At 43.5% G+C, this 14,781-nt stretch overlaps 1 protein-coding gene across 1 annotated transcript in view; it reads left to right on the top strand.

Moving 5' to 3' along the window:
• TMEM135 (transmembrane protein 135) overlaps positions 1–14,781 on the top strand; it is a 195,058-nt gene that overhangs the window by 134,938 nt on the left and 45,339 nt on the right. The window contains exon 6 of the mRNA XM_038761867.1: positions 6,175–6,221. Coding sequence (XP_038617795.1) covers positions 6,175–6,221 — 47 coding nt within the window. The remainder of the gene's footprint in view (positions 1–6,174; positions 6,222–14,781) is intronic.

Here is a 14,781-nt window from a genome sequence, read left to right as displayed (position 1 = left end):
GTGTCTTAGCCAGGAAACTTTACAAATGGTGGCAAATCTTTGCAGTCTTTGAGAGTCGCTTCTGCAGAGAGTAATACATAAGTGTTTGGTGAAGGGACAGAATCAGGCCGGATATAAGTAGCATATAAGCAGAGAATAAGAAGGGTATAAGCGGAGAAGGAGCATGGCCTAATGGAAAGGTCATGGGCCTGGGAATCAGAGGATCTGGGTTCTAATCCCGACCCCATCATTTGTCCACAGTGTGACCTTGCATTAGTCACTTCACTTCTGGGGCTCAGTTACCCCATCAGTGAAATGGGGATTAAGACTGTGAGCCCCATGTGGGACATGGACTGTGTCCCATCTGGTTAGCTTGTGTCTAACCCATTGCGTAGTAGAGTGGTTGGCACGTAATAAGCACTTAACAAATACTCTTAAAAAAATAAGCCACTTGTTTTTAATTGGTTGTTGTCTGTGTTTTATTTCTGATATTTGTTAAGTACCAGCCACTGAGTGAAGCACCTTCGGGCCTTGCTCCCAAGAGAGGCAGTGTGACCTAGTGAAAAGAGCCCGGGCTTGGGAGTCAGAGGACCTGGGTTCTAATCGCTGCTCTGTCACTTGTCTGCTGTTTCTCGTGGGGCAAGTCACTTAACATTTCTGTGCCTCTTTCCTCATCTGTAAAATGGGGATTCAATCCTGTTCTCCCTCTTACTTAAGCTGTGTGCCCCATGTGGGATTCCCCAATCCTTAGCACGGTGCTTGGCACGTAATAAGTGCTTAACAGAAACCATTTAAAACAAAATCAGACCTCCATATGTCTTTGAACTTTATGGCAGCAGAGGTCTTTCACTATGTCTTTTATACTGTGAGCCCACTCTTTTAGACTGTGAGCCCACTGTTGGGTAGGGACTGTCTCTATATGTTGCCAATTTGTACTTCCCAAGCGCTTAGTACAGTGCTCTGCACATAGTAAGCGCTCAATAAATACGATTGATGATGTCTGATGAATCACCATTGACAAGGACAGGGTTTGGGCTGAGCCTGGGTTTCTGACACATATTTATTTATTTATTTATTTATTTTACTTGTACATTTCTATCCTACTTATTTTATTTTGTTGGTATGTTTGGTTCTGTTCTCTGTCTCCCCCTTTTAGACTGTGAGCCCACTGTTGGGTAGGGACTGTCTCTATGTGATGCCAATTTGTACTTCCCAAGCGCTTAGTACAGTGCTCTGCACATAGTAAGCGCTCAATAAATACGATTGATTGATTGATTGATTGATTGACACACGTGGCATCCAACTGGGTGACAGCCACCGGTTGTTTGTCAGCAGGACACACTGCCCGTGTGAGACAACCAGGACCGTTTGGCTAAGTACCGCCACCGTCAATGGCCCAACTATTTTCACTCTCTACATCCAGGCGAAACCATTTCCTGTGCTTTATCTCCAGCCAATACTGCTGAGGTATCTTGAGCCCATTTTGATAGTTTTTCTCAAAGGTTCCTTGAACAAAAACAACGCCCAAGCCTGAAGTTAATGGCAGTGCCACCTCTGGAGTGGAGATGGACTGGAGAATAAGGCTTGACTTGTGTCTCTGAAACCAGACTGCTTAATAAAACTGACCTGTCTACTTTGCCCTGCTGAAAGCACAATATTTTTTCAGCTTTAATTGTGCTCTAGGTTCATGGGGCTCCTCCTGCGTTCTTCTCTCGCTCCTCCTCCTCCTTCGCAAACTGCTCAATGACAGGAAAAACTTGATTTATAGACTCAAAGGGCAACTTTGGCTTGATCTTGGGTGAAGCTCCTCCATATGGCTTGGTTGCCACTTGTGTTTTTGTCTAAAATTAACGGGTAGACTTTTTACTCACTAATCATGTGCCTGTTTGAACAAAAAAACACATGATTTGGAACTGCTTTCCCTGGGCTACCGGTAACTCTGAAGGCAGCTTTGTTTCTCACCTGACGGCCTGCACCTTGTTGAGGTGGGAGAAAGGAGGTTGGAAAGGGAAAAGTGTAGAGGAGGCAAGGGAGAGAAGGAGGAAGAGCTGTTTTGGAAACTACCACCGGAAGCAGCCTGCCTAGGTGGGAATCAATCGATCAGTCGTATTTATTGATCAGTTACTTTTTGCAGAGGATTGTACTAAGCGCTTGGGACAGTACATTATAGCAGAGGTGGTAGACATGCTCACTGCCCACAACACACTTACGGTCTAGAGGGAAGAGCACAGAACTGAGAGTCAGATCTGGGTCCCAATCCCGGGCCCACAGCTGGCATGCTGTGTGACCTTGGGCTGGTCACTTGCCTCCTTTGAAGCCTAAATTTCCTCTTATGTAAAATGGGGATTAAATACCTCTGCACTCAGCACTCAATAGATACCACTGATGGATCAACGGATTGTTCTCGCTCCCCCTTAGACTGTGAGCCCCACATGGTACAGGTCATGCGTCTGATCTGATTGCGTTGTGTCCATCCCAGTGTTTAGGACAGTGTTTGGTACTATAGAAATTCCTTAAGATATATGACAATGGGGAAGGGAAGGGAATCAGGGACATCACAGAAAAATGAAATGTACAGCTAATCCAAGGAAACAAATATCCTTTGATGGGTGGAACCTTGTCCCCGGCAAATCTTTGACGAAAACTATTATAAGCAAGATGGATAGATCTGAGTTTCCCTTCCTCTTTCTTTCCTTGTTCATCTTCTGAAAGCGCCAGGGATGGTGAAATGACCAAAAAACAGGCAGTGAGAGGTGGGAGAGGAAAAAACGAAACAAAACAGAACCTGATTGCTCCAGAGCCTGGATGGCCAAGATTCTGTCCTAGTGGAAAGAAGCTTAGAGCCAGAGGACCTGGGTTCTAATCCCAGCTCTGCCAGTTGTCTCCTGTGTGACCTTGGACAAGTCCCTTATATGTTGTGTGCCTCAGTTTCCTCATCTGTCAAATGACATTTCAGTGCCCCAATTCTCCCTCTTTAGACTGAGAGCCCCATGTGGGACAGGGACTGAGTCTCAACTGCTATATCTACCCTGGTATGTGGAAAAATGCCTGACATGTAAGCGTTTAACAAATATAATAGTATTGATAATAAGGATACCACAGTGCTTCAAACTCACACTAAAAATGAACAAGATAATTAAAGCAGAAGGCTTCTGGTCCTTTTGTATTTCTCCTACTTTTCTTTTCCCTCCAGTTTCCCTTTCTTGTCCTCGAGCCTTTCTTTTATGTAACCAACTTGGTTCTTTTCACGCCTGCCTCCTCTCTCTCTCTCTCTCTCTCTCTCTCTCTCTCTCTCTCTCTCACACACACACACACACACACACACACACACAAACACCCGCCCCACCAGGTTTTGTACCATGTTTTAATAAAAAAAAACATGTCCCAAACAGACAGAAGAGGAGGGCAGAGGAAGAAGGCTAGAGGAAAGAGAAGCAACTGAGTCGTGGTCCAACATTTTAGCCCAGGACAGTGCTGGCCTGAAATTCCCGTAACCTGCCCCCACCACCTAGCCCACATTCTTATTTCGGGTCGTGAATTCCACCTCATTTTGAAAATTGGGGTCTGAGGAGAAGGTGGGGAAAGAAGTTTCTTGACTTTGAGTGAATCCTAGGTTTTTCTAAAACGCACACAGCCTGGTCTCGTTTTTACCATTATGCCATCTTTGGAAGTTCTTCTAATGACTTGCAGAATCAGCTTGTTGGACTTGGGAATTGGAACGCACTAACGGCATGTGCTTATAACATTAGGTTCATCTAGATATTTCAATTTTAAAGGAAGCAAGTGGCCGGATTTTACTGCTCAACAGAAAACGTCAAGATATTCGATGGGCCGTGCTTTTCGGCTACTTACCTGACATTGCAGCGCTACAACTGGAAAACTTCAAGGTTAATGCGTTGCCAAGCTCCGTTTACTGACCTTGGGGTATAAATCAAGGAAAGGTGAAGCGACCGAGAAGCAGTCCGGCCCAGACTCCTGGCGGGCTCAGACCTTGCCCTGCCATTTAATTCACTCAGAACGAGCTATTACATTGACTGAGCACCCGGGAGTCGTGCCATTCATTTAGGTGTTTTAATACTTGTGACAGTCGATGGCTGAATGTTGACAGTAAAAATTGGGCCTTCTTTTTTCCTACCACTTTTTCATCCAGATAGAGCCATTGGGCACATTTTCAAGTCAAATTAAGCATCGCCGACATTGGTCGAACAAGGCTTTAGTGTCTGTAATTTAGTTTTGCGTCCACACAAGGTGTATTTGTTAGCTAAACAGTAGTAGTAATAGTGATATTTATTGAGTCTTTATTTGGTGCAGTTCAGGGCCCCAGGCGCTTAGTAAGCACAGCATAAAGAAGGGGAATGTTCTCTACCCACAATCAATTAACTCCACCAAACCAACTGCTACCACACATTCAAAGCATTCCCAACCTAATCCCCGCTTTCCTGATTATGCTGCTCTTTCAAGATCCTTAGCACTCATGTGCTTAATGGGTCATTGTTTTGCATTGACTTGCTTTTGTTTTTATCCTTATCTCTGGCCTTACATTTTAACCTATTCAATATGAAGTAATTTATATCCATTTGACTCATTAAATTGTGAACACCTAAAGAGCCAGGAACATTATCTTTTTTTTTCTGGTGTATGTTTCCAAGTGCCTAGCGTGGCACGCTGCATGCATTTTTATAATCATCATCATCATCAATCGTATTTATTGAGCGCTTACTGTGTGCAGAGCACTGCACTAAGCGCTTGGGAAGTACAGGTTGGCAACATATAGAGACAGTCCCTACCCAACAGTGGGCTCACAGTCTAAAAGGGGGAGACAGAGAACAAAACCAAGCATACTAACAAAATAAAATAAATAGAATAGATATGTACAAGTAAAATAAATAAATAGAGTAACAAATATGTACAAACATATATACATATATACAGGTGCTGTGGGGAAGGGAAGGAGGTAAGATGGGGGGGTGGAGAGGGGGACGAGGGGGAGAGGAAGGAAGGGGCTCAGTCTGGGAAGGCCTCCTGGAGGAGGTGAGCTCTCAGTAGGGCCTTGAAGGCCTTTAATGGTATTAAGCACATACCATGTGCCAGACACTGTACTAAACACTGGGGAGGATACAAGATATTCAGGTGTCCCACGTGGGGCTCACAGTCTTAATCCCCATTTTACCGAAGCAGTAACTGAGGCCCAGAGAAGCGAAGTGACTTGCCCAAGGTCACGCAGCAGACAAGTGGCGGGGTCAGAATTAGAACCCAGGTCCTTCCAACTCCCAGGCCCGGCCTCTTCCCAGTCGGCCGTAGTGCTTCCTCATGGCTTACAATCCCCAATCGAAGCTGTTGTCACCGGTCAAACTGAGCTCATTGCCTTTCCTCTGTTGTCTGCCTTCTAAAGGGCAACCATAACCGTCTTTAAACACATGAAGGGATTTAATGAGGAGTATGTCAACTTGACTTTTTCTCCATTTCTACCGAGGAAGTGGATCGAAAGGAAAGATTTTGGTTGGCCCTACCAGGGAGAAAAAACATCGTTCCCTGGAGATCTGTGTCTGTCTCTGGAGAAGCAGCGTGGCTCAGTGGAAAGAGAATGGGCTTTGGAGTCACAGGTCATGGGTTCGAATCCTGGCTCCGCCACCTGTCAGCTGTAGGACCTTGGACAAGCCACTTAACTTCTCTGTGTCTCAGTTACCTCATCTGTAAAATGGGATTGAGACTGTGAGCCCCACGTGGGACAACCTGATCACCTTGAATCCCCCCAGTGCTTAGAACAGTGCTTTGCACATAGTAAGCGCTTAACAAATACCATCATCATCATCATCATCTGTAAGCAATGAGGAAGTAGCATGGCCTAGTGGAATGAACGTGGGCAAGGGCAGCCAGAGGACTTGAGTACTAATCCCACTTATCTGCTGTGTGACCTTGGGCAAGTCACTGTAAGAGTCCATTAAAACTATTAGCAGTTCCACAACTGCCTAGGTAAATTACTCTTCCAGGCCCTGTCTCTTAAAGGGCCAATAGAGGATGCACAAGGAAGAAGAAATAAGATCCAAACCAACTGTAGAGCACAGATTGACTGTAAATATGGAGCATTAGAGGGAAGGATTTTGTGTAAACAATTGCAGGTTGAATTTTATAAGATGCGAGCGATAATAATGCCGGTGTTTGCTGTGCAAGTAATGTATTTTCTCCTTGTTGTAGGTCCTTTTGTTCTGCATCACAGCTGCTATGTACATGTTCTTTTTCAGGTACGTTTTGTTATTACCAGTTCTTTCTGAATTGATTTTAAGTAATGTACCAACGTATTTCAAAGATACTTTAATATTTGCCGTTGTCATTGGGGAAAATCAGTCAATCAATCCATCAATGGTATTTATTGAGCACTTACTCTGTGCACAGTACTAAGGGTTTGGGAGAGTACAGTGCCCGTGATGAGTTTACAGCCTAGAGGAAGTGGCTTTAGTGGTAATGAGCCTTTAGAGCAATCATAGGAAATAAACAGATTTCACGTTCATCATTCAGATGTTATTAGACACAACTCAACTTAGGCCTGGGCACAAAATAATAATAATAATAATAATAATAATAATAACTGTGATATTTGTTAAGCACTTACTCAATGCCAGGCACTGTACTAAGAGCTGGAGTGTATACAAGCAAATCAGGTTGGACACAATCCCTGTCCCACGTGGGGCTCACAGTCTCATTCATTCATTCATTCATTCAGTTGTATTTATTGAGCGCTTACTGTGTGCAGAGCTCTGTACTAAGCGCTTGGGAAGTACAAGTTGGCAACATACAGAGATGGTCCCTACCCAACAGTGGGCTCACAGTGTACAAGTAAAATATAGAGAGTAATAAATTTGTACAGATATATACAAGTGCTGTGGGAAGGGGAAGGAGGTAGGGTGGGGGGATGGGGAGGAGGAGAGGAAAAAGGGGGCTCAATGTGGGAAGGCCTCCTGGAGGAGGTGAGCTCCCAGTAGGGCTTTGAAGGGAGGAAGAGAGCTAACTTGGCGGATGTGTGGAGGGAGGGCATATACAACAGAGCTGGCAGATACGCTCAATCCCCATTTTACAGACGAGGTACCTGAGTCAGAGAAGTGAAGTGACTTGACCAAGGTCACACAGCAGACAAGTGACGGAGCCAAGATTAGAACCCATGATCTTCTTATTCCCAGGCCCGTGCTCTGTCTATCGTGCCATGGGGACCATTTGTTCCTGGGAGCACACCCTATAGGTTATGGGACTAGCCCACCCTCTGACTCCGCCGGTCCCGTTCTTCCACCTCCTCGAGTGGAAGATGCAGTTGCAGGAAACGGTGGTCCTAGAATAGAAGGGGAAAAGACAGGATTAGAGGAGCCCAGTCTTAGTCACTCTGTTGTATTTATTGAGCTCTTACTTTGTGCAGAGCAATGTACTCAGCACTTGGGAAAGCAGAACATAACAAAATAACAGACACATTCCCTGCCCACAAGGAACTTACAGTCTGGAGGCGCTTGCAGTCTATGTTCCCCGCTGAAAGGAGAGGATGAGGGACAGGAAGCATTTAATTTATGATTTCTCCCCTTGATTAAGAGTTAAAGGATGCCTGATTTAAAAATTGGGTCATGAGAACATGGGAGCAATCCAGAAATGGGGTCGGAATCGTTAAGATTTCGTTTTTCGACGTTGCCGATACCCTGTATTCCCAGTAATGCAGGCAGGCAGGAGAAAGCCTCACTCTGGTCTTGCAGTATCTTGCTCTGATCATGAGTTTGAAGGTCATTCTTGATTGTGGTTTGATTTGGCAGTCAAGCCGAGTGTTAACAAACAACTTGAAAATGCTTTTCAGGAATACCAGCAAGAGGTAGATGGCTTTGCCACAAATGTCAACACAAGCATTCTTTCTTTTCTGGGGACAAGGCTTGTTTTCTTTTTTAAAGCAAACAAAGCTATCCCGAGATACCTTAGCAGAGATTGGATCGGCTTTATGCTATGACATAAAGAGAAGCCGCCGGCTGAAGTGGAAAGAGAATGGGCCTGGTAGTTGAAAAACCTGGGTTCAAGTCCCAGCTCTGCCTGTGGCCTGCTGTGAGACCTTGGACAAGTCACTTAAACTCTTTTATACTTGGGTTGCCTCATCTGTAAAATGGGGGTATTAGGACCTGCATTTCCCTACCTCTCAGGAATATTGGGAGGACAGAAAAAGAGATAAGTAATGTGAAAGCACTTTGGGAGTACAATCGAGGTCATTTTTAAGAGACAGCACCACCTTTCAAAGCAATGGGATACGATTCCTCTGAACTGCTCTAATTGTGGGGAAAAAACCCGCCGTCCAACATAATACATCCACGTGTGCCACTTGGTGAAAAAACCAAACCAACAGCCCTAGAGCATGGGCCTAGGAATCAGAAGGACCTGGGTTCGAATCCCAGCTCCACCGCTTGTCTCCTGTGTGACCTTGGGCAAGTCACTTCACTTCCTCTGGGCCTCAGTTACCTCATCTGTAAAATGGGAGTTAAGACTGTGAGCTCCACGTGGGATTCGGACTGTATCCACCCCAGCACTTAGTACAGTGCCTGCCACATAGTAAGCGCTTAACAAATAGCATTATAAAAAAAGCTGATGTTGATATGCTCACATTTAATGAAACATTGCCCCAAAATAGGTTTAGAAATGCAGTGTCAGAATGGTGGAAAGAATGAAGCTACTATTATGCAAGACACCCGTTTGTACAGCTGTCTTTCAGGTGGTCATTATGTCACTGCTAGAGGCAAAGGAAAGACCTTATATTCCCTATGCCACGATAGGGTGTAGGATAAAGATCTCCCTCCGTTGAAATGAAAGAGAGCCATTTTCCAGTCGGAGGTGCTTTTCAAACTTTCCTTTCTAGAGGGACACGATATATTTCATCACTATTGGAAAGTGAAGAGAGCATCTTGAATTTACCTGAAAAGCCTTTCATTGTTTTCAGAACCTCAGTTTTGTAGGAACAAAGCACACTTACAAGGACCCTCTTAAGGCCACTTGTCCACATCTCCCCTTCTAACCTCCAAAGGGTGCATCGTTCAGTGGGTTCGGAGGGTCACATTTAGGGTGGACATTGCTCTCATCCCTTACCTTGTGTTGTTCTTAATTAAGCACCCCATAGCAGCACTGAACATGAGATCCTCTGAGCTCCCGGCACATTTATGCCTTTAATTGATGAAGAAAAGCATAGGGGGAGGGTTGGTTACCCAGAAGACTTCCTTTTGGAAAAGGTGAATCTAAAAATTGAATGCCCCTCTCATTTCATCCTGGTTTTATTTTCAGTATTTAGCCGGGGGTATAGTAAGTGAAGAAAGCTGAACGTTTTAGAAGGGGGAAGAAAACAATGTATGTCCCAAATACTTTGAATAACACTAAAATGGCCAGCATTATCGAGTAAAATACAAAACCTTCAATCTCTTCATAGTAAGTCCCTCGATATAAATCCTCTTCACATACCTTTAGAAAATCCAGCAATTTGTTTGAAGATGTATAGTCAATGGCCTAGACTGGTTGTCATGGTAGTTAATCCTGTAGACTATATAGGTCTGATTCACAATAGGCATGTCTTAATTCATTTGGCCTGAGCATTCGAAAAGAAAATAAAAGCAGCACTTACAAGCTAAAGCCAGTGTAAAATAAAGGGAGAAGATATTTCTATTAATTTTTTTTTTCCTTCGTGTAAGGTGTAGCCTAAAGCTTCGCACTGTGTTCTAACAGCCTTCCTGGCAAGGCCCAGCTTCTCCAGCCCAATCGGAAGGAGGAGGTTTTTGTGTTTAAGGAAATTGTAGTGATTCTCCGGGCATGGCGAGGGATAGAGATTGAGGAATGAACCTGAGATCCTTCTGAGGAGGCTTTATGAGATGGTCTTTGATTCTTGTTGATTCCTGGATTTAATGACCTTCTTGGGATGCCCATTAGAGTTTCTTCATCTGACCACCTGAAAAACGGAACAATGGAGATCTATTTCAGCTTTTTCCATATCCACTCGTTCCTCTCAACGCCCAGATGCATTCTTAAAGTCACTCTTTATAAGTAAATCAGTGTTTGAGAACTCTTGTTTCGCTAGAACGTGAGGGTGTATGTTCTAACGCTGATGTTCTATTTTTTAAAAAACTGAGAGTAAAGCCATGCTTTCATGGGTGATATTTATCCTTACGTTTTGAAAAAAAAAAGTTGCTGTACTGTGGGATGGGCGGGCAGTTACCACATAAAGTAGGAGTAGAACATGAAGTGATCTAATTTCCGCTTCTGGCCCATTGTTATTTTATTATAAAGAGATTTTTGGTTCATTGCTTTGACTGAGATTGCAATAGAAGCCCCTTATTCTTTTCCTTTCCCCCCCTTTTTTGTTTTGTTTGCTAATTAGCAGACAGAAACCACCACCATTCTGCTCCATTGCTCCATTGCCATTGTTGGGAGAGTTCCTGTGTATACAGAATATTTATTTGCAGAACTGCAGGTGTGGGGTTTCTGTTACTGTCTGGTTGTTCTCAGGGCACTCTTTAGGTATTGTTAAGACCCCAAAATAACTCCCGGGACCATTCCAGCAAGGAAAGAAAAAAGCTTTCTTCAATATGCTGAAATGCTGTCTGCGGTCAGACAATCGAATTAGAAGAGCAAATAAAGGAGATATAATTTAAAACAAAATGCTGGAGATGTGGATACTGGTGTAATTACTGATAAAACCAAGGAGCAGCTGGGGAGGGGAGAATAAACAGGAACACCTGTCATTCTTCTGCCTTCTCAAACGGTTTGAGCCCAGATGGGAACAAATGGTTTCATAAAGGTAAAACCATTGATTGAAAAGAAGCAGCCCATTCCCAAAGCTTTAGTTTACTCTTGAAAGGATGAAAACAGAATAATCCAACTAAATTTGAGCCGGATTAACATTTAGGACCATCAAAGACATACTTTAATGGTATACAAGAAAATACACACTTTTCACTCAGTAAACCGAATTCTGTTTTTTGTAAGGCTCTGATGCTCAGGAAAGGTGCCTGTTTGGGGATATTCTGAAGTAAGGTTTCCCTCAACTTCTAAATTGTATTAAATTCTACTTACGATAAAGCAGTTAGACTAAATAATGACTCTATGCCGTGATGAAATGTAAACTATCGAAAGAAGCTAATAGCAATTAAGGGTTTTAAACAGTCATGTTTTATAGTATTAAATATAGTATTATAGTATTAGTATATAGTATTAGTATTATTAGTATTAATATTATAGTATAGTATTTATAGTATTAAGTATGAGAAGCAGCATGGCTCAGTGGAAAGAGCATGGGCTTTGGAGTCAGAGGTCATGGGTTCGAATCCCAGCTCTGCCACACGTCTGCTGTGTGACCTTGGGCAAGTCACTTAACTTCTCTGAGCCTCAGTTACCTCATCTGTAAAATGAGGGTTAAGACTGTGAGCCCCATGTGGGACAACCTGATCACCTTGTATCCCCCCAACACTTAGAACAGTGCTTTGCACATAGTAAGCGCTTAACAAATGCCATTATTATTAAGCACTGACTATATGCCAGGTGCTGTGCTAAATGCTCGTAAGTATAAAACGATTGGGTTCTACATAGTCCCTGTCCCACGTAGAGCTCACAGTCTTAATCCCCATTTTTCAGATGAAGGAACCCAGGGCCAGAGAGGTTAAGTGCTTGCCTACGGTCACACAGCAGACAAGTGGTGGAGCTGGAATTAGAACCCATGTCCTCAGATTCCCAGACCCATGCTGCTTCTCACTAAGCCATGGTGCTTCTCATGGCCGTCGTGGCACTATTTAGGAATATGTGCGAATAAGAATACTAAGAATCATAGAAAGTGTGCACTTAAAAGTTACCTGTGATTATCAGTCACCCAGGAAATCCAAAATGAAGTAATACCGTTAGCAATTCTATGAGATCATTTGGAACCTGGCTACAATACTTGGTTGTGGAAAAATAGAATCAGCACAAAGATACCAACACTGAAATAAACCCTACCCCAAAGTGTTAGCAAATTCCTTACAAATCAGTAGTGAATCCATTAATCTTTTAAATAACGATCTTTAATAGATGCCTTCATTACCATGATAAAATGCTCAATTTCATTTTTGTAAAGGTGTGAACATTTGACTTGGATTCCGTTGGCCACACTGTTTATCTGTTGAAAAAACTTGCTGTTCCTCTGGCCCGTAGCCCAAGTTCACCTGCTCTTTTCTCTATTCCCTCTATATATCAGCCAATCAATGATATTTATTAAGTGCCTGTCGTGTGTAGAGCCTCGTGGTAAGTGCTTGGGAGAATAGAATACAGTGGAGTTGGTAGACACGTTCCTTTGCCCAAATGAGCTTAGAGACTAGAAGGGGAGACAACCATAATAAATAAATATGTAAAATAAAATAAATAAAACACAACTAAAAATTTTATGATGTAGAATATGAGACATAAATAACAAGGGGACAGTCAACACCATCTTGGCTATCTTTGTTCAAAAATCTTCCTGGGAAAAGTCAACAGCGGGTAACTTTGTGCTCACTGATGCTAGGGAGAAACCCAGGAGGGTTTAAAAAGGAAAACCAAAAATCAAAGAGACTGTTCTAAGTAAACCTGCAGTGTTTGTGTAGCATCCATTTTGTGAGAGTCAGTCAACAATATTTGTTGAGCGCTTACTGTGTGCAGAGCACTGTACTAAGCTCTTGGGAGAGTACACTAATAATGATAATAATGATGGCATTTATTAAGAGCTTACTATGTGCAAAGCACTGTTCTAAGCGCTGGGGAGGTTACAAGGTGATCGGGTTGTCCCACGGGGGGCTCACAGTCTTCATCCCCATATTACAGATGGGGTAACTGAGGCACAGAGAAGTTAAGTGACTTGCCGAAAGTCACACAGCTGACAATTGGCGGAGCCGGTATTTGAACCCATGACCTCTGACTCCAAAGTCCATGCTCTTTCCGATGAGCCACGCTGCTTCTCTTAACAGTATAACAGTAAGCAGACACATTCCCTGCCCACAACGAGCTTACGGTCTAAGAGGGTGAGACAGACAATTAAGAGCTTTGAGAGCCCAAAGTAACGTTCATAGATTCACATCGCTCAGTAATCATTCCAGAACTCTTCGGATTTTTCGACTTCCACTCCAGGTGTCTTCCGATCAAATGACTTCCCTACTCAGAAGCGGAGGAAGTGGAGAAGGTTTTTAAAATGTCTGCCCCTTCTCATGTCCTTTCTTTTTATGGCATAAAAGAGAGCAACTAAGGAAAGGTAGTACGGAAAGAATCCTGGACTGCAAAGCTGGAGATCCGGGTGATATTGGACAAGTACTTTTATCGTCCCGTGCCTCACTTTCCTCCTCCGTAAAATGGAGAGGAAATACCTGTTGCTCCTCCCACTTGTACTGGCATATGGACAGTGTCCAATACGGTGCTTAGCACACAGTGAGCCGCTAACCCATACCATTATTATCATTATTATTGTATAATCGTTTTTCCCCTTTCGGGATGCCATATTGATGAATCACTGGGAGACTTTTACCAAACTGTAGAAAAATAATTGCAGAGTCCCAAATTGCTTCGGCTTTATGGGTCAGATGGAAAGAGGTATTTGCTGTCCAAGAGTACAGCTGTACAGAGTAATTTGAAACTGCTATGGAGACATTCCTTCAGGCAACAGTGAGGAAAAGTCTCAGACATTTGGGTAAAAGGGAGACAGAGAGGAGAGACAACCAATTACAAGTGAATGGAAGCGGAAAGTGAAACTTATCTGTGCTCAGGGGCCTAATGTTGTATTGACCCGGCCTGTATTGTTGTGGAGTTCTCCATTTCAGCACGTTGATTGAAACGGATTTGGAATTATGTCCTCACCACCTGAAAATTTGGATGGCTATTTCACCACGTGTAAATATTCCAATCGCATCGGTGTTGCAGATGGCAAAATCACTGCTTACCTTTTAGATTTATTTTGTAGGTTTGCAGTGATTAGCTCACTTCAGCCACTAGCACAAGGCCTGGGAATCAGAGGATCTAGGTTCTAATCCCGGCTATGCCGCTTGTCTGCCGTGTGCCGTGGGCAGGTCACATCACTTCTCTAGGCCTCAGTTACCTCATCTGTAAAATGGGGATTAAGACTGTGAGCCTCTTGTGGGACAGGGACTGTGTCCAACCTGATTAGTTTATAATAATATAATTTAGACTGTGAGCCCACTGTTGCGTAGGGACTGTATATGTTGCCAATTTGTACTTCCCAAGCTCTCAGTACAGTGCTCTGCACATAGTAAGTGCTCAATAAATATGATTGATGATGATGATAATAATAATAATTGTGATATTTGTTAAGCACTTACTATGTGCCCCGGCACTGTACTAAGCCATCTACCCCAGCTTTAGTACAGTGCCTGGGCACATAATAAAACATACCAATAAAAATAAATCATAATTTTTCCTCTCTCACCACTTTTTACTGCAGTATAGGGAATAAAAATAGGATGAGCTGGGGATTGATGAGACTTGCCTCCTTTGAGCCCCAAACCACATCCAGCTGCGTAGGGAGCTAGTTTCCGTTCTGTGACATCCAACTGAAGGGAGGAAGTGCCCTGCCTACCAACAGGCAGTGCAGAAGCGACCTCAGCAGAGCCCGGCAGGACATTTCTTTTTCCACCATTATCAGTTTTCAACCCGGATTCTGTTTCAGATATGTGACTATGAGTCAGTGAACCGGGAAGGTGTTTACCTGCAAGGTGAGCCGGCCAAAACGGGAGAACCTTTTAAGGTCTAAAATTTCAGGCGTCTCCAGCGAGAGCCATCCCCAGAGGAAGAAAAAGT

Source organism: Tachyglossus aculeatus, chromosome 20, assembly GCF_015852505.1.
Source record: "Tachyglossus aculeatus isolate mTacAcu1 chromosome 20, mTacAcu1.pri, whole genome shotgun sequence".
In the NCBI taxonomy this organism is placed as follows: domain Eukaryota; kingdom Metazoa; phylum Chordata; class Mammalia; order Monotremata; family Tachyglossidae; genus Tachyglossus; species Tachyglossus aculeatus.
Note: the sequence above shows the minus strand (reverse complement) of the source record. Positions and strands in the feature narration are given on the sequence as shown.